This window comes from Martes martes (genome assembly GCF_963455335.1).
Source record: "Martes martes genome assembly, chromosome: 10".
Classification (NCBI taxonomy): Eukaryota; Metazoa; Chordata; class Mammalia; order Carnivora; family Mustelidae; genus Martes; species Martes martes.
In genome coordinates this window covers 3,354,902-3,375,749 of record NC_137898.1, presented here as the reverse complement: position 1 = coordinate 3,375,749, position 20,848 = coordinate 3,354,902, and the positions used below count along the sequence as shown (strand labels likewise).

Sequence of the window (20,848 nt, the reverse complement as noted above, 5' to 3'; positions counted from 1 at the left end):
CAGAGATCACGGGACTGTCCGGCTCGGCGGACTCACCTGGTGGGTCCCAGAGCCCAACCGCGTTGAAGCCAGCCCTCCTCCCTCTGCAGATCGCAGTGACCTTTGCCATCGTCCTGGGAGTCATCATCTACAGGATCTCCACAGCCGCCGCCTTGGCCATGAACTCCTCCCCGTCCGTGCGGTCCAACATCCGGGTCACGGTCACAGCCACCGCGGTCATCATCAACCTGGTGGTCATCATCCTGCTGGACGAGGTCTACGGCTGCATAGCCCGCTGGCTCACCAAGATTGGTGAGTGCGCCTCCCGGGGCGACCGCGGCCCCTCCCTGCCGTGCGCCCTCGGGCTGGTCACTTAGCCTCTCTGAGCTTCGTGCGCATGAGAGCTGAGTCTGTGGCCACATGCCTCTCCCTCCTTCTAGAGGTTCCAAAGACAGAGAAGAGCTTCGAGGAGAGGCTGATCTTCAAGGCGTTCCTGCTGAAGTTCGTGAATTCCTACACCCCCATCTTCTACGTGGCTTTTTTCAAGGGCAGGTAGGGACTGCGGTTACTAAAACTTGCTCATGTTCCCACCTTGTTCCTACCGGGGCAGCTGGAGGCTCTCCTCCCGATCTCCCTGCAGGGTAGAGGCCCTGGGCCCAGGGCAGAGCATTCAGAATGGCTCCTAAGGCCTCCTAGCTCATGGAGATGCCTGGCTCCTACAGGGGGCCCAGAGCCTCAGAGACCCTGGGCGGAGAGCTCCGTCGGCTCCCACAGTAGGCCGGGATGACTGCGGGGATTAGGGCCCTAGAAGTGGGTTAAAAAAGACACAGCCGTGGCCAGCTTGGTGTTCTAGGCTAGTGCCCAGACCCCGCGAGCCATCCCAGGCTTGGAGGTGCTTGTGGCCCACTCACCAAGACTCCCCATCACCCTTCCTGCCTGGAGCTAGCAGGTCTGGTCCCAGAACTCCTCCAAAGGCTTCTTCTCCAGCATCATGGGTCCCAGAGCCCGGCCAAAGGGTCCAGGCCCCCCTGAGATCATCCGTGACCACAGAGCAGCCCCTCAGAGGTCCCCACCCCTCCCCAGCCTGACAAGGCCATAGCAGGTGGCGTTGCCTATGCCGGGCGGCTTTGCCTCAGTCCTCACGCCTGCCGCCGCCACCCCGGCCCACTTCCCTCTTGGCTTCCTGCTGACGTCCTGCCTGGTCACGCATCCCTGGCTTTGGGAGTCCCTGGAACACGCGGCCACCGCACACCACGGTGGTCGTGTCTCAGGTGCCAGAAGCCTGTGGGCACGTCGAGCCGGCTGCAGCCCCCACCTCGGGGTCTCCCCGCGCTGCCCCTCCCCACCCACTGCCCCTACTCGTTGCAGGTTCGTCGGGCGCCCGGGAGACTACGTGTACATTTTCCGTTCTTTCCGGATGGAAGAGGTAAGCTTGTGCTCCGTCCTGCTTTCCCAGGTCCGTCCACACAGCGGACTCAGGGGAAGCAGACGTTCTGGACTAGTGTCTCCCTCCTCCCGGCGGGGAGGGCAGGGGGCCCCTGCCATTGACCCGCGGCTGGGACGGGGCTCTGATCTTATTGGGCCCGTCCAAGTAGCATTACCTGAAAAAGGGAAAGTCTCTTCAGAGTCACCAAAAGAATGACACCTGTTTGATTTTTTCTTTTTCTGTGTAAGATCTTAAGTGTTCCTTCTCTTTTTTGTTAAGACGGATTAGAGGGGATGAGACAGAATTCAACTTCAGTCTTTTACTGTGACGGAGAAATGCCTGCCTTTCTCCCCCTAAATCAGTGCTGCTGACCTTTGGCCACTGCAGCCACCATGGGTCTGGTTAGTGCCCTGGCCACTGGACTTGCTCCAACAGTCCCCCCCAAACCAAGCCGGGGCTTCGGGGCCATAGGGCATCAGGTGCCGGGGAACTGGCCAGCATTTCCAGCGCCCGACATAATTCGGCTTACTGGAAGACAATCGGTGGGTCTTTTGATAAAGACTTGTGAAATGGGGTAGAGAAGATAGGGGTGGGCTTCAGGTACAGGTTGATCTGGCTGCCTGGGGCACAGCCAAGAGGTTCAAGCCCCTGAGTGCCAGGCCCTGAACATCCCAAGATGTAAGCCTCACCCACAGGAACAGATGTTTGCAAAAAAACCCATGAAGCGCTCTCCCATTATATGATCCCAGCCTTTCCATAAATGATACCATATCAGATTCTTTAACAGTTGGAGAGATTGGGGAAATGTCTTTGTAAAATAGAATAAAACAAAAGGTGTTATTCTTTTTAATGAAACGGTAGCTCTCCAACATGAAATCTGTGATAACAGTATAAAAAGTTTTGTTCCAGGCACATAGAGGGGTCAGCTGGGCACATGGAGGGGTCAGCTGTGCCCCAGAGGGTCACCCGGCGTCCCTTGAGCTCCCATCACTCGGGCAAGTAAAGCCTCTGGCCCATCCCGTGCCTGCCCACACCCAGCCTCAGGCAACGCAAGCCCACCAAGGACAGGGACATTAGGTTCTAGAAGGGTGACCAGCTTCACAGGCCCCAGGCTGCCACAGCCGTGCAGGGCCCGTGGCTAGGCCACAGTGCGTGGGACCGGACAGCGGCCCTGGTGGGGCGGAGGAGCCTCTAGATCCAGCCCCAGCCCTGCCCGCTCCCTGGCAATGAGCTCCCCTCTCTGAGCCTCGTCCCAGCCCTGACAGATGTAGACAAGATGCACTGGCTTCCGGGGACGATTGGGACAAAGTACCACAGAGCAGGAGGCCTACAACAACGGAAATGTATTCTTACGGTTCTAGAGGCCAGAAGTCCCAAATCAAGGAGCCAGGGCTGCGCTTCCTCCGAGAACCGGGGGCAGGTTCCTCGGGCCTCACCTTCTGGGGGCTGCGGCCTCCTGGGCCTGCCTTGCTTCTGGCCAGGGCACTCCAGTCTCTGCCTGTGTCTTCACAGGGCCTTCATTTCTCTGTGTTTCCTCTTCTTATAAGGACCCCGGTCACTGCCCTAGGGTCCCCCTGCTCCAGGATGACCGTGTCTTAACTCGGTCACATCCGCAAAGACCCTTTTCCAATCAAGGCCACGTTCTGTGGTTCTGGGGGTTAGCATGGAGACCTACGTTTGTGGAGAACACATGCGACCCACAGCAGCAGGGCTGCGGGGGGCTGCGGTCCTCTCCCCGGGTGTCCACGACGGGTGGGGCGGCTGTGACGCACCTGCCCTCTGTCCCGCAGTGTGCCCCGGGGGGCTGCCTGATGGAGCTCTGTATCCAGCTCAGCATCATCATGCTGGGCAAGCAGCTCATCCAGAACAATCTATTTGAGATCGGCATCCCGTGAGTAACGTCCGGCCTCGGGTGCGAGCAGAGCGGGGTCGGCGGGGAGGCCCTGGGGTCTCCTGAAGGCTCCCGTGGGGGCCTGGGGGGGGGCACGTGAGGTGGGACCTGGGCCAGGACAGGGTGCCGGGAGGGGGGCGGGGCTGGGGTGAGGACAGGAGGGGAGGCAGGGCACAGCCACCCCGCGGTGGGCGAGGAGAGGGGTCCTGACGGGCACCCTCAGACTCGTGGGCCGGCCCCCTGGGGTTGGCTGTCAGAGCGCCTTGAGGCCCTGCTTCCTGACCTTCGAGAAGTGTGTCCCGATGCGCCTCCAGGACAGCCAGCCTGCTGGAATCAGGGCGTTCGGGATGACTCCGCACTCCCCTCCCCGCCCCCGCCCATGGCGTCTGCTTGGGCATCGCGGAACCCTGACCCTGGGGTCTCCCCTGCACCTGCTTCCTTATGTCGAAAACCGAACAATGGCCCTTGACCCCGCCTCCGGGGGGGGGTGCGGACCAGGAAGTCATGACCGAGGAGTCCCGGCTCCGAGAACAGGAGACCCAGCTTGCAGGTGACGGGCCCCGGCACCCGTGTCGCCGGGCCCGCGGCTGAAGCGACGCCGTGTCTCTCTCAGGAAAATGAAGAAGTTCATCCGCTACCTGCGGCTGAGGCGCCAGAGTCCCCCCGACCACGACCAGTACGTGAAGCGGAGGCAGCGCTACGAGGAGGACTACACGCTGGAGCCGTTCGCGGGCCTCACCCCCGAGTATATGGAGATGAGTGAGTGTGGTGCGGGGCTCCCGTCCTCGGGGAGCACCGAGCCCGCGCACAGGAGATACCCATGGATGGAGCCCCGGCACCAGCAACGGTGTCCCTGGACAGGACGATGCCCAGAGCTGGCCCTAACTCCCAGTGGGGGGCACCAGGGAGGAGGGAGAGAGGGCAGGTGCAGCTCGCACGGCCACCTGGAGCCCCCCAATCCCGCCTCCGCCTTCTCCTCGCCTCCTCCCACCATTCCAGCCCCGCTGGCCTCCTTGCTGCTACCCAAACATCCAGAGCTCATGCCTACCACAGGGCCTTTGCACTAGCCATGCCCTGTCAAATGCTCTCCCCCTAATACCTGCATGATTCATGCTCTCCCTTTTTCCAGGGCTGTGGTCAGGATGTTCTCCACCAGAAGGGTCTTCCTGACTGCAGGGTTCAGAAGGGGCAGCCCCTCCCCTGCACTGCTGTGGCCCTCTGCCTCTCCCCCTGCTCTGGTTCTCGTCACCAGCCTGCACTCTAGCCTTACCTCCACCTTCCGGCAGAATGATGGACGTTCTGTCCTCTCCCCGGCCAAACCCCCTACACCAGAACAGATGAGCTGTATCGCTGGCACTCAGTGCATGTTCGCTGAGTGAACAGACCAGTAAAGTAGGCCAGGACGGCTCCTGCAGAGGGGTCCCAAAGTGTAGGCCCCCAGCCACCACGGACAGCACATTTTAAATGCTGGTTTGGGCCCACCCCTGGTCTGTGCAGGGTGCGACCTGGGACCTGGCCCTTCTACCAAGTACTTGAGCAAACCCCAGACCTGCTCTCAGTGTTGAGGGACAGGCTGCCCCAAGAGGCTTCCCTCCTGCTGGCCCAGCGGGTCCATAGAAGTCACACCCAGCGTCCCCATGATCATTCAAGAAGCACCTTGCGTTGACTCAGAAGGAAAAGAACCTGAAGACTTTAAAAACCGGAAACAACGTCGTGTTCAGAGGACCTCGTCTGTTTTCTCTTGGAACGAAATCCAAGGTGAACCGGAGGCGGACGGGCAGCTCCCTCACCCCGTGGGCCGCCGTGGACCCCCGTGGGCCTGCTCCTTCCCTGGCTGTCAGGCCTCAGCCCTGGGGTCCAGGAGCAGGCCACCCTGCCTGCCTGAGGCCCGTGGGAAGGCGGACACCAGGACGAACAGCCTGTGACTGGCGGGCAGACGGGGGCTCCCCAGAGTTTAATGTCTACAGTGGCTAGAAGTCGCATCCCACTTCCCCGTTGGGTGTGGTGGGACCCCTGGGATGGGCCCCTGCCCACCCAGGGAGCCGCCCACCCTGGGACCCGTGTCGTACCCCGCCACTCAGAACGCTCCGCCACGGCCACTGCTGGCCTCTTCCTCGCGGACCGACTCTGCTGGGCGCCTGGAGCACACGGTGCCGGAGACTGGACGGGGGGCAGCGGGGAGGGCCCCGGGCTCAGGCCATCTCCAGCCCCCCTCCCTGCTTCTCGGCCGTCCACGCAGCAGCCGGCAGCACCGCTCAGGAGCGAGGACCCCACAGCCTCAGACTCGGCGGCCCACCTGGAGCCCCCAGCGCAGCTGATCCGAAGCCTCCATTCCCGCCAGAGCCACCTACAGACGCGACTGCCCACGGAAGGATCCCATGGAGGCCCACAGGGCAAACGAGAAGCAGCCCCACTCCCAGAGGGAGGCTCCCGCGGAGCCCCCCGCCAGCGGCTCTCACAATGGCCACTCAGCCTGCCGGGCACACGGTGACATTCTGCCGGCTTCCTTGTTTACCACCCAGCAGGCCGCAAGAGCCCTGGGACAGACTGTACGGTTCCGGAGCCAGCCTCCCCCATGCTGCAAATTTTCCCGGATCTCTCCCGGGATCCCGGCTCTGCGCCGGCCACGGCATCCAAGGTCCAAGCCCCAGGGCCGGCGATGAGGATGGACCGAGAGGGGCCAGACTGTCCTGGACGGTGGGCCCCGTCCAGCTCCCCGAGGCCTGATGGAGGGGACAGTGGGGTGTCTTGGACACTCAGTGATACTGCCAAGTCCCCCAGGTCCCAGGAACCCCCAGCCTCCGGGCACTGGGGCTGCGCCCAAGGCCCTTGCCAGCCCCACCTGGGTGACCGAGGCCGGGTCTTCGTGCTTATGGGGGCCTTTTCCCCATCACTGATGATTGTCTGAGCATAGACGTGTGATAGTGACTGCAGGCTCCTTACACACAAGGCCACACTGGGGGTCAGAGCAAAATTGGGAATGCTCCCCACAGCCCCCTCCTGGCCCGTGGGCACCTGGGGTCGTGGTGGGAGTGTTCCCAGGTCCCCCCTCATGCAGGTACAGGGGGCATGTCAGGGGCAGGGAGCCAGCCAGACCCCGCCCTCCCCGTATGTCCAACTGTGGTAACTGCCGTGGGAGCCTGCCGTGGGGGCCCGCCGTGGGAGCGTGGGGGCCCGCCGTGGCACACGCGGCATGCTGACCATCCCTCTCCCCTTGCAGTCATCCAGTTTGGTTTCGTCACCTTATTCGTTGCGTCCTTCCCCCTGGCCCCGCTGTTCGCGCTGCTGAATAACATCATCGAGATCCGCCTGGACGCCAAAAAGTTCGTCACTGAGCTGCGAAGGCCGGTGGCTGTCAGAGCCAAAGACATCGGTGAGTGACTCTCGGGAGCTGGCTCTGGGCACGTGCTGGGTTGGGGGAGCGGGTCCTGCTCCCCAGAAGCGCAATCCAGAGCAGGCAGACTGGGGTCTGGCCACAGGGTCCCCACGGGCTCCGGGACAGAGACTCGGGGGCTCGGCGTGGGGGATGGGAGACCTCCTTTGCACACTAACCCCAACATCTCAGCTCCTGCGAGAACATCCCAGAAAGCGTCAGTGCCTTGGGTGTCTGAATATCTTGACATCCAGCTGCACTAGGAGATCCCCCAGGTGCGTGCATGGAGGTCCTCAGCACCCCGCCCTCCTGCTCATGGCCCCAGAGCACAGACAGAGCAGACGGGCGGGAAGGTCGTGTTCGGGGCTGAGTGTGCCTTTCCACGAAGGGTGTCATGTAGTCATTCAACGTGCACAAACGGGAAAGGGAGGAGGAAGGAGCCCTCCCAGCAGCGCAGGAACTGCTCTGTAGGGCTTGCCCGGAGGATCAGGCCAGAGAAAGCTCTAAGCCCGTGCCAGCGAGGGCTTCCCCGTCGTGGTGCACGGGGAGGCAGGGGTGGAGGGATGGCGCACTTTGGGGGAGCGTGACACCTATCCCTTGGGGAGTCAGAGGGGTCACCAGCGAGGGACAGCATCTCAAAATGAGTCAGCTTCATGCAACCAGGACCCAGTTTTCAAGGGGCATGCAAAAAAGTTCCTCTTTAATCTTGAAATGAGAAGGAAAAATGACAGAAATACGTTAAAGGCCTATCTGACGTGGTTTTCGTCGGAACGGCACATCTGGGCCTGTTGGTGGAGGACACCAAGATCGAAGGACGTGTTCGACGTGTCGTTTGTTGTTTTACCAAGATGAGGACGGGATGCCAGGGTGACAGGATGACAGCAGGGCAGACGTCCCCTGGCTGGAAGGTGGCGGCGGCTTCTCCAGCCCTTGGCACTGGACTCGTCCCCGTCAGAAAGGCCCCTCGGCCGTCCCATCCTGCCTGGGTCTGTGGGGCTCCTCGGTCCATGCCCTCCCTGGTCCCTGGTGGCACTGGCGGCGTGGCCGTGCCCGCCACTCTCCCAGGTCAAACTGTCCCAAAGTGCCATACATACACTCACGCGGGGCCACGTGTCACATGTGTCGGTCATTCTGTCTGGTTCACTGCAGCCCACGTTGGCTCCGTGACATCCGTGGGGACTCCTTCAGGGCCCAGCTTTGGGATGGACCGGGGAACCTTGGTGTTCGGTGGGGAGGGGCGCCCGCCAGAGCCGGGTCTCAAATCTGGAGGTGCATCTGTCACCGTCTGTCTGTCACCTGTCTGGACGACCCAGGCAATGGGCAGAGACTCTGCAAACAGATGCTCTCCGGGCCACGCTTTCCTGGAAGATCTCACTTGTGATTTTAAAAGGCTTTGAAAGAACGGACCGCCCCGCTGAGGTCCTTCTGGCTTCCAGGCGCCTGATTCTGCCGCAGTCCGGCTGGGGGGTGAGTCCCCGCCCCGAACGCCACAGCTCTGGGTTTGCTGCTGCTCCGGGTCCGAGCTCAGCTCGAGGGTGCCGTGCGCGGCCAGAATAAAGGCCGTGGTCTCTGCGGACCACGAGGGCACCATTCTCGCCCCAGGCTAAGTGCACTGAATTTGGGCCCCAGGCCGCGTTCACAAGTCCCCTCCCCAGATGAAGGTGACATTGTCCCCAGGGTTCCCGTGAGCTTGTCATGCCCTGCTCTGAGGGGGAACCCCAGAGGCGGTGCGTGGACTTGATCACTTCTTGGGGCTTTCGGCATCGGGTCCTCCCAGGGTCCTCTAGAGGAGGCCTGGGCAGATCCTCAGCCCCATTTTCCCAATGGGGAGACCAAGGCCAGGTGGTCACCAACGCTGAGCTGGGACCGGAGACCCTACACCCCCAGCCCCCCACCCCCGGGCCGCCCGCTCCTGCAGCACCCCCACGAGCAGACGGTTTGCCCGGGAAAGCTTATGTTGCAACCCAAGGCCCTAAAGGAAAGGGTGGACGGGGCAGCTGGCCAAGGCACTCCCTGGACAGCCCTTGGGGATTCTGGAGCGCTGTGCCCAGTGTTAGTAAAGACGGGAGTGCGGCCTCCCGGCTGTCACTTCTCCCAGACAAAGGCCTGATTCTCAGGCGCCCAGAGGCCCCAGGCAAGGCCGGGGTGGCCATGTTTGCCTTGGCAGAGCCCCACTCCCCCTGCGGCCTCGTCCTCAAGCCTGCAAACCTAGCAGGGTGAACAGGAGCGCCCCGGCCACCTCCCGGCCCCTCCCGGCCTGTCCCTGGCGTGGTCCTTCCCACCACCGGCCGCGGCTGGGATGCGGGCGTCCGCCGTCTTTACGCCCGCGGCCCCCCTTCTCTCCCTGTTCTCGTGGGTCAGCTGCTCCCTTCCTGGTTCCTGTCTGCTCGGTTGGAGGCATAATCTGCCCTTCTTCCCCTGTAACCTTTCCCTGAACAAGCCTTTGTAGTCCTCCTGTGATCCGTGTGGGCCCCGAGGGGACACCGGGCCCCGGTGGCCCCCACAGCCTGCACCCAGGGCGCCAGGGGTGGCCGGGGGAGGCTCTGGCCGGGAGGGGAGGCTGGGGTGAGTCACCGTGGGGACCCAGCTCCCTGCCAGTGGGAACCCGGCTCCAGCCTCCCGGCCCGGACCTTTGACGGCGGACGAACTCGCTTCCTGCTCCCACGTGTTCTCTTCAGACTTTCCCGTGAGCGGCTCCTGCCTGCGCTCGGCTCCAGTGCACGGTCCGGGGCATCGGAATACCTCCCTGTCTCATCCTGGGAAATGGGCTGTGGCGTCCCTGGGGACAGCAGGGACACCTTGGAGTGTCTCCCTCTCCCCTTGGAGATTCTCCTACAGGGAGCCTGAAGGTTTTCATTCTGTACCTGGAGATCACTGGAGCGTGGTGTGCTCTGCGGCGTGCGTCCCGATAACACAGAAGGGGGGGGCCAAGGCTCCCAGAGGGGCTGAGCCCGAGGACCGGGGCGGGCATCCTGGTTTGGCATTTTTTGTACAAGACCCTAGGATTCTGGTGTGGGGTCCGATGGGATCTCAGGCCTGGACATAGAGATGCCCCGGGGGCCTGTACTGTGGGCTCCATCCCGGGCTCCGAGAAGGTCTCCGGCCCACCCCACATCCCAACCTGGTCACCCCCACCTCCCATGCTCCCCTCCCTCCACCCACGGGCCTGTCCCTGGGCGGCGAGTCCAAGACCCATTTCTTTTCCTCGGGCCGCCGCCTGCCCCCAGGAGCCCCCTGCCCCGGACGCTTCACCTTCACCGGGCTCTCACCCAGGCCCCAGCGCCCGGTCTTGGAGGTCGCAAACCCAGACCCCCGCAGGGCCAGGAGGCACAGTGGGTGAGTGCGCGCGCTGTGGGGAGAACAGAGCCGCAGTGCATGGCCCGGCCTGGAGGGGGCGCCACCGTAGCCAACACAGCAGGCCACCTGTTTGGGATCGAGGCTCTATCAGAAGAAGCGGCTTCAAAAAACACATCATCATGGTCTGTAGACACCAGTCAGCGTCGTCAAGCAGCACGTACGTGAGCAGGACCAAACAGCCATGTGCCCGGCTGTGGCCCAAGGACCACCATCCTGCGGCCGGGGCTCCGGGACCAACAACCCCGGCAGGAAAGGGCTGTCTACGCTCTTGCAGTCACTCAGCAAACGTCAGCCCAGCAGTGCCAATCGCCAGGGGCCAGAGAGCGCGCACGAGGCCCGGGAGAGAAGGAGGGATGCACAGCACACAGCCTCCCCGGGTGCCGGGTGCAGAGGGGCTCCTGGTGCCGAGCGGCCAGGCGGGAATCCCAGGAAGCCTGACCTCGTATGGAAGCGTCTCCCCCGCGAGGACCATCCTCTCTCCTGCATCCCCACTGGCACTCCTGAGGGGAGCCCGACGGGGCGGCCTGGTACCAGCGCGTGGGCCGTGTGTGCCAGCAGGAAGGAGGCTTGAGAACCACTGCTCTCGTGGGAAGGCGGACAGAACCCAGGATGTCTCCTCGTGGGTCCGGTGGCGCTCCGTGGGGTGGCAGGGCTGCTCACGGGAGGCAGGCCCCCTCGCTTCCCGCAGGGGCCCTCAGAAAGGCACTCCCTCGCCGGGCCCTGCCGGCCTCATTCTCCTGGGGAGGCCAGTGGAGGACCGTGTGTCTGTCTGGGGAGCCCCCTGCTCCCCGGGCATGGGGGGCAGCGCTAGACCCCGCAGTGGCAGAAACGGGGGGCACACAGACAGGAAGTGTCCTGCGCCTCACGGCCGTCAGGTCATTATGCTCAGGTCATGACCCCAGCGTCCCCCACCCAGGGCCCTGGCATTGCTCTTGGACCCCGACATACATTTAGGGACCCGTCCCTGAATACTGTCTTCCGGTCCCGGAGCAACAGTGCAGGACACGGAAACCTCCTGGGCTTGGTCTCCGCTCCTGTGTGGACAGGACAGGACAGGAACGGCATCCAAATGGAATCTTTTCCCTCTGGGGACTTCGTCTAAGGTTTCGGGTTCAGGGGAGGGCTGCAGAAGCGCTCAGGGAGGAGCTGATTTGAAGCGCCCCTTGGAGAAGCGACAGTTTGGCTCTGAACACCTGCGGAGCTGGGAGCGGCTGAGGCGCTGTCGTCAGCCGGGATCCCCTTTCCCGGAGCCCTAGAACATCTGCTCGTTCCACGCATCTGACCACCAGGGAGGGGACCAAGCCGGCCCCACTCGCCCGCTAGCCGGGGGTCCTGGCAGTCTGGGGCTGAGCCGGCCCGACACTGTGCTTCTCTTCCTCCCCAGGAATCTGGTACAATATTCTCCGAGGCGTTGGGAAACTGGCTGTCATCATCAATGTAAGTGACGTGGGGGGGGGGGGCCCTCTGCTGCCCAGGAGCACCCGCTGGGCGGCCACAGGGCTGGACGCCCCTCCCGGGAAAGCCACTTGGGGTTTGTCTCCTGCTTCGGTGCCGCCCAGGCTGGTGGAAGCATCTCCCGTTCAGACACGTCCCTTGATCTTACGGAGGGGTTGGGATGAGCTGTGGGTGGGAACGACATTGTCCTTGACCTGCTTCTATAACCTTGAGCAGACTTCTCCGCCACGCCCACCCTGGTCCCTAAGTCTGCTCCCTCCCCAGAGTCCTGAGAACACGAGAGAGAGACAGACAGACAGAAACTCCTTCCTAGCAATCGTTCTGCTCTTATTTTTAGAAGTTACCTTTATCCCTTTATATGAAATACATGCCTGTTCTTCAAAGGTTCAGGAAATGCAGAACCACGGAGACGAGGGGCAGCAGCCCGCCAGCCCCCTCTTGCACACAGCCGTCCTCCTCAGCCCCTCATCCACCCACTCCTGCTCCATGGTGCCACCCTCCCAGCCTCTCCTGCCCCTGCCCCTGACCCTGACCCTGCAGGTTAGGAGGGCACGAGAACCAGCCCACGGCCTTCCCTGCGGCCACCCATCCAGGTCTGCATGGCTCTTCCGAGGCCTGGATGTCCCTGGACTTAGTGATCTAGCAGTCCCTAGCACATGCTTCAAAGCCAAGGCTGGTCCCTAGCTGTGCGAACAAATGTCAGACAGCCTCGGAGGTCCGCAGTGCCCCCAGCCTGTGACCCTCACCCAGCCCCCAGAAGCTGACTTTCGCACACAGGCCACTGCTCCCAGGAGCAGACACAGCCTAGGGGCTGTGGGTCTGGGGACTTGGCCCCCATAGCACAGGAGGTGACGCTAGGCCCCGGAGAAGAGACTCTCAGAGCCCTGGGACACTGCCTCCCCTGCTGGGGGGCAGCCCCCTGCTCAGTCCAGGCTCTGGAACCCCTGTTAAATGGCCGGGATGGCCAGAGCGTGCACACTAGGCAGTGACAAATCCTCCTCCTGACCTGGGCTGGTGGGTGCAGAGCTCCAAGGCGGTAGCACACATTTTGTTGGGGGGTAGGGAGGCGAGCTGGGAATGGGGTGCAGCCGTCTGGAGCACAGGGGTGCTGTGAGCAGCTGGAAGCCAGCTGGACCTCTCATGGGAACAGCCAGCAACAGCAGTAATGGCCCTTCTACACTCTTTACACACATCCATCACTTGTGCACGCACAGCCTTCAGGGAAGGGACTGTCCTTGCCCATCGTACAGGTGAGACAGCCGAGGCACAGAGAGGTCAGCCAACCTACCCAACACCACATAGTCAGAAATTGGCAGGGCTGGACCTTACCCCACGCGGCCAGGCTCCCGGTCCCTGCTCTGGTGTTGACAGCACACCGGATGTCCCCAGAGACGGCTCTGGGATAGGATGATCGGAGTCCGAACATCACTGTTCACTTAAGTTCTTTCCACTCCCGCGTTCCCTCTCAAGTACGCCAGGGAGGGGAGGCGCACAGAGCACAGAGAGGTTAGGTGACATGGCCGAGGCCACACAGCCGGTGAGAGGCTGCATTTGTCCCTCGCCTTCCTGCTCAGGGATGTCCTGTTCCCTGCACCCAGGCCCCCTTGCCAACTCATGGCCCCGCCCCAGGGCCAAGGCCACCCTGGCTCCCTCGGGGCATGTCCCCCTCCCGCACCCAGCCAGGGGTCTGCACTCACCGCCCTGTCCCCGGCCCAGGCGTTCGTCATCTCCTTCACGTCCGACTTCGTCCCTCGCCTGGTATACCTCTACATGTACAGTGAGAACGGGACCATGCACGGCTTCGTCAACCACACCCTCTCCTCCTTCAACGTCAGCGACTTCCAGAACGGCACCGCCCCCAATGACCCCCTGGACCTGGGCTACGAGGTGCAGATCTGCAGGTATGGTTCTCTGCGTTTCTTTCTGAAAGACACATGTGGTGGGTTTCTGGGAAAACCCTAGTTCAAGCAAGGATTCTTTTAGGGGAAGTCACAGAATATCTCAAGCTTGCTTCAAGGGAAAAAAAAAAAAAAAAAAAAAGCCAGGGTGGCCAGTGGGAAGTCATTTAGGAGTTCCTTTCATTAAGAAGGTAATGACGGCTTCAGGCACGGCTGGATCCAGGGCCAGGGCCACAGTTTGCCATCAGGCCCTGCTCTGGTGCGGCCTCCCAGCTTTGCCTTCCTCCATAGTTGTGTTGTGTTTGGGTGGACAGTGAAGACGCTCTGTCACTTCAGGCATCCCAGTGGCAGAACGTCTTTCTCAATAGTCAGCAGAAGCCATGGTTCTCACTAGCCTGTCGTGGACCACATGCCCATCCCTAAATAAAGTGCCGTTGGCAGGGGTAGGGGCTAGAGCTGGGGCATGTGCCAGGATGTGGGGTCATGCTTAGAGAATGAAGAGGTCCTCAGGACACTGGGGTGCTCTGACTCGGGGAGGGGGTACTGGATTCTGGGCAGGCCAGCAGAGATGGCCAGACCTGTGGGGCCCCACCTGCCGGCCAGATGCATGAGGTGCGCAGGAAACCCCCCAGGAAAGACGGAGGCGGGGCCGGGTGTGGGGGGCAGAGCTGAGACCTGGCCATTCCCTGGACCCCTACCACATGCGCCAGCCTGGGTCGGGGTCCGGGGACCCGGGACTGGCACGGTCCCTGCTATCCGGGGACCTTGGTGCAGATCAGTGTAAAGGAGGGGATCGTAGTTGGAAGCCCGGGTGAAGGGCAGTCGCAGCGGGGTCACTCCGGCGACAGGACAGCATGGGCAAAAGCACCGAGGAGGGAATCGCGTGAGCTGTTCCAGCCCAGCTGAGGTTCAGGACACAGAAGAGCTCAGGGGCCAAAATACGCATCCCGGAGCCCGTGCGGTGAAGCTCGCTCCCTCCTGCTCGGGGAGGCCTGCTGGCTCCTCCTTGGCACATGGTTCCCTGAGGCTGGCTGGTGTGTCTCTGTCACCTTGACCGAGGAAAGGGGAGGGGGGCCCCTGCTAGTGTCTAGGGTACTGAGCAACAAGAAGCAGCTTGCAGTGACAAGACGGTCCCAAGAAACGGAAAACGCCCCGCCTCCCGGAGCCATGGGGGAAAGGGAAGCGGCCATCCCGGCTCGGGTGCTCCCCACAGCACTGCACACAGCGGGCGTCCCCGTGGGCCCGGAGCCACTCCGGTGCAAGGACACGGTGTTCTCTTCTGTGTCAGGGCGGGGACGGCAGCTGCTCTGGGCCCAGGTGCAGCCGGGGGAAGGAACGAGGTAGAGCCGCGTCGGCCGGCTAGATAGGGTGCGTGACACCGCAAGGCCCGCACCCCAACCCGGCTCCAGCTTTCCGAATCCCACCCACCCACCCACTTCCATGTGCACCTAAATGGGCCCAAAAATCACTCCGGTGTGGTCACCTCGGAGAGGGGACACCTGGGAGCCGGAAGTGCAGAGAAGGGACCCGCAGACACCCACCCCCATCCTTCAGCAGACGCACACCCCAGGCTGGCGCACACAGGCGGCCCCCACCCCCTGGGCTTCTGCGCCAGACCCCCTCTCCTTCCGCAGCCCCGACGCTCTCCCTGCATCGTCTCAACGGTTCAGGCTAAATGTACACACTTGACCTACTTTGCTAAAAATCCATTTTGGGGGATGAATAATTACAAGCAAAGAAGACAGGAGATGTGTGGTCCTCTTACTAGAAATTTCCTCTGGAATGTCAGCGTTGGTATTTACATGGTTAGCCTCGGTTTCCAAGAGCCAGACGTTGGGTCCCAGACTTTGGCTAAGGAAGCAGCTCCATCACCATCCCATGCATCAGCCCAGGGTCCTGGCCACATGGGGGAGAGGCCAGGCTCACAGCCAAGACCCATTTATAAGCGTCTTATAGCTTTCACCCCCGCGGAGTCGGAAGACCAAGGATCAGACCAGCCCGCTCCCTGGGATTTGGGCTCCAGCCGGGCCCTCCCGCCTCCATTGGCCAAGATCCGGCAGCGCAGGTCTGGGAGCTCCGGGCCCTCACCAGCTGCGCCCACGCAAGGTGCCTCTCACAGGAATAGGTGGCAGGAGGCACAGCACCCAGCCCAGCCTGGGGCGATGGGTGTGGGGAGAGGCAGAGCACGCTCAGAGCTCCAGTCGCAGCTGGCTAACATTTACGTCTATGCTGAGGCAGGCCTTCTCTCTCTAATGCCCGGAGCCACCCCCAGAGAGGGCATTATGACCCTCCCCAGGGGCACGGGCAGGCTGGGTACCAGAGCTAAGCAAGGAAAACATTAGATCGTCTCCTATCGAGGTCAGTGCAGGTGGTGGGAGGTGGCCTCTGGACAGGTCTAAGCGGGCTTTGAGGGATGCCTAGGAGTCTGCCAGATGACCCACTCATATTTCCCCGCGTCCCAGTGCAGCTGGCCATGAGCACAGAAAGAAAAGGGAGGAGCGAGTGTGCATGGCGTCTGACACTGGGAGAGCAGGGGCTGCCTGTTCCCGTCACAGAGCAGGTTGGACAAGTCCTATGTCACTGTGCCGCTGGTACCCAGATAGGATCGTTCCCGGAGAGATCGATCCTATCTCTGGTCTGGCAGCTTAGCACCCAGCAGCAACTCGGAGGCTCCCATCCAGCTCCCTCCACAAGTAAGGCTCTACGGGCGAGGGGCCCTCTCTCTTGTGTGTTCCTGAATGTGCACCCTTGAAATGGGAGCTGGAAGGTAATAGCTACTCACCAAATGCTTCTCCTGTGACTGAGAGGATGCCAGACCGAGGCCCAGAGAGGCTGAGCCACTGCACAAGAACACACAGCAAGGTGGTCACTGGTTCTGGGGTCAGGCCAGGGCTGTGTCCCCAGAGCCAGATGACCCCTCTTCTTGTCCCCCCACCCCTGGACATCAGCGACCAGCGGGGATGAACTACCACCCCAAACCCAGAAACTGCCCCTGCTTCAAGCTTCTTCAAATGGCTTTGGGGGAGCTTTCCCCTGCATAACACAGGATCAGCCCCATTAAAGCCAACAGCGTGCCCGGAATTCGGGGCACGGTCAGAGGGCCTGGGGAGAGACAGGACCCCAGTTGTCGTCCTTGCCCTGCTACCACAGATTGGTCATCTCAGAACCTCTGAGAACGAGGGGACAGGGACGGGGCACTCTGGAGGGGAGACAGGGTATGCTGGCAGGACAGTGGACAGGCAGGCAAGGAAGACCGTTTTCCATAGAGCGAAGGTCAGTGGGAGGTCCCCGGGGGCAGGTGTCTGCCCGGCGGGAAGGTGTCTGCCCGGCGGGAAGTCAGCGGGCAGCGTCTACGCTGATAAGTCAGGGAGTGGCGTGGACGGGGGTCGTGTGTGGATAAGGAGGGAAGAGCCGGGAAGCTGCAGCGCAAGAGGGGACGGAGGCCGGGGGAGGCTTTCTTGCTGCTGCTCAGGGACGTGGGGTTCTGGGAATGATCCCTGGTCCTGCTTAAAGACCCCCAACCCCCCGCTGATTTCTGCCCATCTCTGCAGGTACAAAGATTACCGGGAGCCCCCGTGGTCAGAGCACAAGTACGACATCTCCAAGGACTTCTGGGCCGTGCTGGCGGCCCGGCTGGCTTTCGTCATCGTCTTCCAGGTGGGGCAGGCCCTCATTTCTGGGAGGTTTGAGAATCGAGCACTGACGAAGTGCTCTGAGCCCAGAACGGGGTCAGAAGGCAGGAGGTCAGGGGCGTTGGGAGGCCTAGAGGCCTGGTGACCCTGGGCCCTGTCCCAGGAGGGCAGAGGGAGGCCTGAGCCAGCACCAGCAGTGGGATTTGGACCTCTCTGGGGAAGGCAGGCCTAGTTAGATACAAGTGGTCTTTATTGAAGGAGACGGGGAGGAAGGGAGACCCAGCTCGGGTTCTCACTACCTCTGTAGCTGGGGACGATCCCAGAGGGCAGGACCAGTACAGGCAGGAGGAGGGGAGTGGGTTCCCAGCTGACTCCAGCCCCCAGCCAGGGACCAGAGCACCAAGCCTCACGTGGTCTCTGGGGAGGGGACAGGCTAATAACTCGGAGGCCAAAGTGATTCCCAGGGGACAGGACCTAAGACTGGGAACCAGGCTGGTGTCTGCAGCAGCTGTAGTCCCAGGGCTGGGGGAGCATCCCTTAACCACATGGGCCCAGTCAAGGTCCCTTTTACCTGGGTACCTCTCGCATTTGGAATCCCAGGAACTCAGTTCCGGCCCCAGCGCTGCCCTTTACAGAGAGTGTGGCTGCTGGTGGGACCTTCACCCCACTGCTGCCTCACCTGTCAGCTTCCCATAACACTCTGCAAACAAGTATCTGCAAACAAGTGTTTGGAAACAAGTGTCTGGGGCTGAGTTTACCAGAAGCAGAGCCTGAGACAAGGATTCGGTGCAAGTGGGTTATCCCAGCACACACCCAGGCCCACCTGGAGGCAAGAGAACCCCTTTGGTCTGTCCATGTTGGTTGGGCATGGGCCGTAGTCTGTTCAGACCAAGAAAAGCCAGGCGGGAGGGGGTTCCCTGGAAAGAAGGCAGCTGTGAGCCTCAGCAGCCACAGCTGGGGGCTGGGAGCGCCACCAGGAAAAGCGGTCTGGGGGGCACCAGCACAGTCCACCAGGTGACAAACAGCCAGATATGCTGACAAGGGATCACGGGACAGAAGTTTTGGATTTTGGTTCTTCTGTAAAAGCCGACCGGTTGCTCTCCATGCACTAGAAATTTCTCCAGGGAGGGAACAGACTTGCGGGGTGACCCTGGGAGACCTTGCAAACTGGAGAACAGCCTGTGGCATCATCAGACACCACGTTCCACCCGGCTTTTGTGCTATTTCTGTTCTATTTTCCTTAAAGCCCGATACTTACTGTATTTGGTGATGCGTGACCAATCCAATCATCTCTTAAGCTTCCCAGCCCAGGGAGTCAGAATTATTCAGAAACTTGCCATTTACTGAGCTCCGGTTCGTAATAGAAGCCAGCAACGGTTTCTGGAGGGCTAGCTGGCCGGTTTCCTGCCTCATTTATACCTTGGGGGAAACCGAGGCCAAGGGAGTTCAAAGTGTACGTCCCAGGTCGCAGGCTGGGAGTGATGGGGTGGGCGCAGTGGATGTGGGTGGCGGGGAGGTCGGGGGTGGGGCGCAGCAGAGACAGGTGTGGTGGAAGGCAGGTGGGAGTGGAGGCGGGTGCCAGGGAGGTGGGGAGCACCTCCTGCTGTTCTCCTCCCCGTCCTCACACACTGACTCTCCTTCCAGAACCTGGTCATGTTCATGAGCGACTTCGTGGACTGGGTCATCCCAGACATCCCCAAGGACATCAGCCAGCAGGTGCACAAGGAGAAGGTGCTGATGGTGGAGCTGTTCATGCGGGAGGAGCAGGGCAAGCAGCAGCTACTCGACACCTGGATGGAGAAGGACCGGAAGAAGGACGAGCCGTGCAGCAACCACGGCCCCAAAGCCTGCCTGGACAGCCCTGAGTACCCCGGGGGTGCCCCGTAGCTGCCCCTGGCCTCCCGGGCCCTGGGCACCCTCCCCCAGCCGCTGGAAGACCACCTTCCGATAGGACAACGTTCTTCTGTCTTTTTTCTGTTTCTCTTCTCCTCGTTTTTGCACAAAACCATATGCAGGGAATTTTTTTATCTTTAGTATTCAAGGTTAATCAAAATGATCGCTGGGGATGGGGTGAGAACGCACGGGAATACGGTCGCTTTGCAGAAACAATCCTTGGGAACCTTGGGTCTCCTTTGCGATGGAAGGCGAGCAGAGGCCTCCAGAAAGCGTCTTTTCTAAACCGCCCGATGCCTTTAGAGAGAGTCGAGATGGTGTTGCAAAGCATTGGATAAATATCGTGCAGTCCTGGAGGGAGAGTGGAACAACGAGGTCGACACCGGTTCCAGAAGGCTCACTACCGCCGGGTCGGAGAAGTCAGCTGGCTTTTCATCTTCTGTTTTCTGTTAGTTCAGAAACCGAGAGACCCTCTGGCCGGAAGGAGAGGGCCTGTGAGCTCAGAATTTACTGTTGGAGAACCTTGGGGCAGCAGGTGTCCCTCAGGACAGGGGGTGACCCGCACCGTCAGGGTCCCCACTGTCAGCCCCACACCTGCCCCTCCACCATGAGCCAGCCTCAGAACTGTTCATCTGCTTGGTGGGACAGAAAAAAAGAAGAAGAAGAAACAAAAGCAGGTGGGCAGAAAATGAGCAGAGAGAGAGAGGACCCCAGACGCATTTCTAAAGACGGCTTCAGGTTCCACGAAATCTTAAGGCATCGGGAAAACAGTCACAGCTTTAGAATATTTATTGGGATTTTTTTTAAAAATCAACTCTAGGGTGGATTTGAGGGTTTTTCTCTGTCGCTCCAAGGTGGAAGGAGTTTATTTTATTAGTTAACCAAATATCATCGTGAGGAATTTAAAAAACACTGTTACTACCAAAGATTTTTATTAATAAAGGCTTCTATTTTGGTAATACTTCTCTATATTTTTACTTACAGGAATGTGACTGTGGGACAGTTACCATTTTAAAGCTTGTAACAATGAGTCTCACAGATGACAGGAGTGATCTAAATTTGCAGCCATTTTACTAACCAATTGCCTGAAATTTCTCGAGCTCCAAGAGAAACCTAAAAAGAAATGTCTCATCGAAGGGAGGGGAGAAACAGACGTATTTGCCGTGAACGTGCGGTCGGCGTGAGGCCATCCCCTCCAGCCGCCAACTCCGACCGCCATCCATAGGCATTTGCGATAGTCGTGGGGTCTGACGCTTCTAGTTTCTCTTGTACAGTAAGTAGTTGGAAGTGGGGTTTTTTGTATATAAATACTGTATTAAACATTAGGTGATAACGAAAAATCCTTTTATGGAAACTATTCTTTTTTTGAAAAAAAAAAAAAAAGTGAATGTACGCCAGTTCACCAAGGACCGTGGCTGAACCCTCATGCAACTAAATAAATTTGGATACACAACCCCTGTCTTCACTCGAACGCCGTCCCTGTGACCTTCACCCCGGGAAGCTCGAGAGGCTATCCCCGGAGCCTCCTGGCTGAGCTGCAAATTCGGGAGGGATCACAGGCGTCCACGTCTCTCTGTGAGTGTGTGCATGCATGTGCCTGTCTGTGCTTGCGTGTGTGCACGTGTGCGTACGCATGGGCTGTTTCCTTGGACACCTGCGTGCGTGTGTGTGCACGTGCACGTGCCTGCGTTTACGCTGGGGTGGGCGTCGTGCTCACCCCTTCCCACCATCCTCCTCCTCCATCCTCCAGTTCCCGCCCCGGTCCCACCAACCGAGCACGGTGGCACTTAAGAATCCACGGACCTAAAATGTCCCCAATCCTCCTGGACACACACCGAGGGTTGCCAGTGTTTTCGTTTGGGCCAGTGGGGACACGTTTTCAAACTACCACTTCTAATCACCACCATTTCACGAAAGAAAGATACTTTTCACACCCAACGCCAG

The 20,848-nt window shown here is 60.7% G+C and overlaps 1 protein-coding gene across 2 annotated transcripts in view; it reads left to right on the top strand.

Moving 5' to 3' along the window:
• Positions 1-20,357, top strand: part of ANO1 (anoctamin 1) — a 151,740-nt gene extending 131,383 nt beyond the window's left edge. For both annotated transcript variants that reach the window (XM_080817780.1, XM_080817779.1), the window contains exons 18-27: positions 90-291; positions 420-531; positions 1,348-1,405; positions 3,196-3,296; positions 3,910-4,055; positions 6,517-6,669; positions 11,411-11,463; positions 13,198-13,382; positions 16,931-17,036; positions 18,656-20,357. In XM_080817780.1, coding sequence (XP_080673906.1) covers positions 90-291; positions 420-531; positions 1,348-1,405; positions 3,196-3,296; positions 3,910-4,055; positions 6,517-6,669; positions 11,411-11,463; positions 13,198-13,382; positions 16,931-17,036; positions 18,656-18,898 — 1,359 coding nt within the window. In that variant the 3' untranslated portion in view covers positions 18,899-20,357. The remainder of the gene's footprint in view (positions 1-89; positions 292-419; positions 532-1,347; positions 1,406-3,195; positions 3,297-3,909; positions 4,056-6,516; positions 6,670-11,410; positions 11,464-13,197; positions 13,383-16,930; positions 17,037-18,655) is intronic.
• The last annotated feature ends 491 nt before the right edge of the window (positions 20,358-20,848 follow it).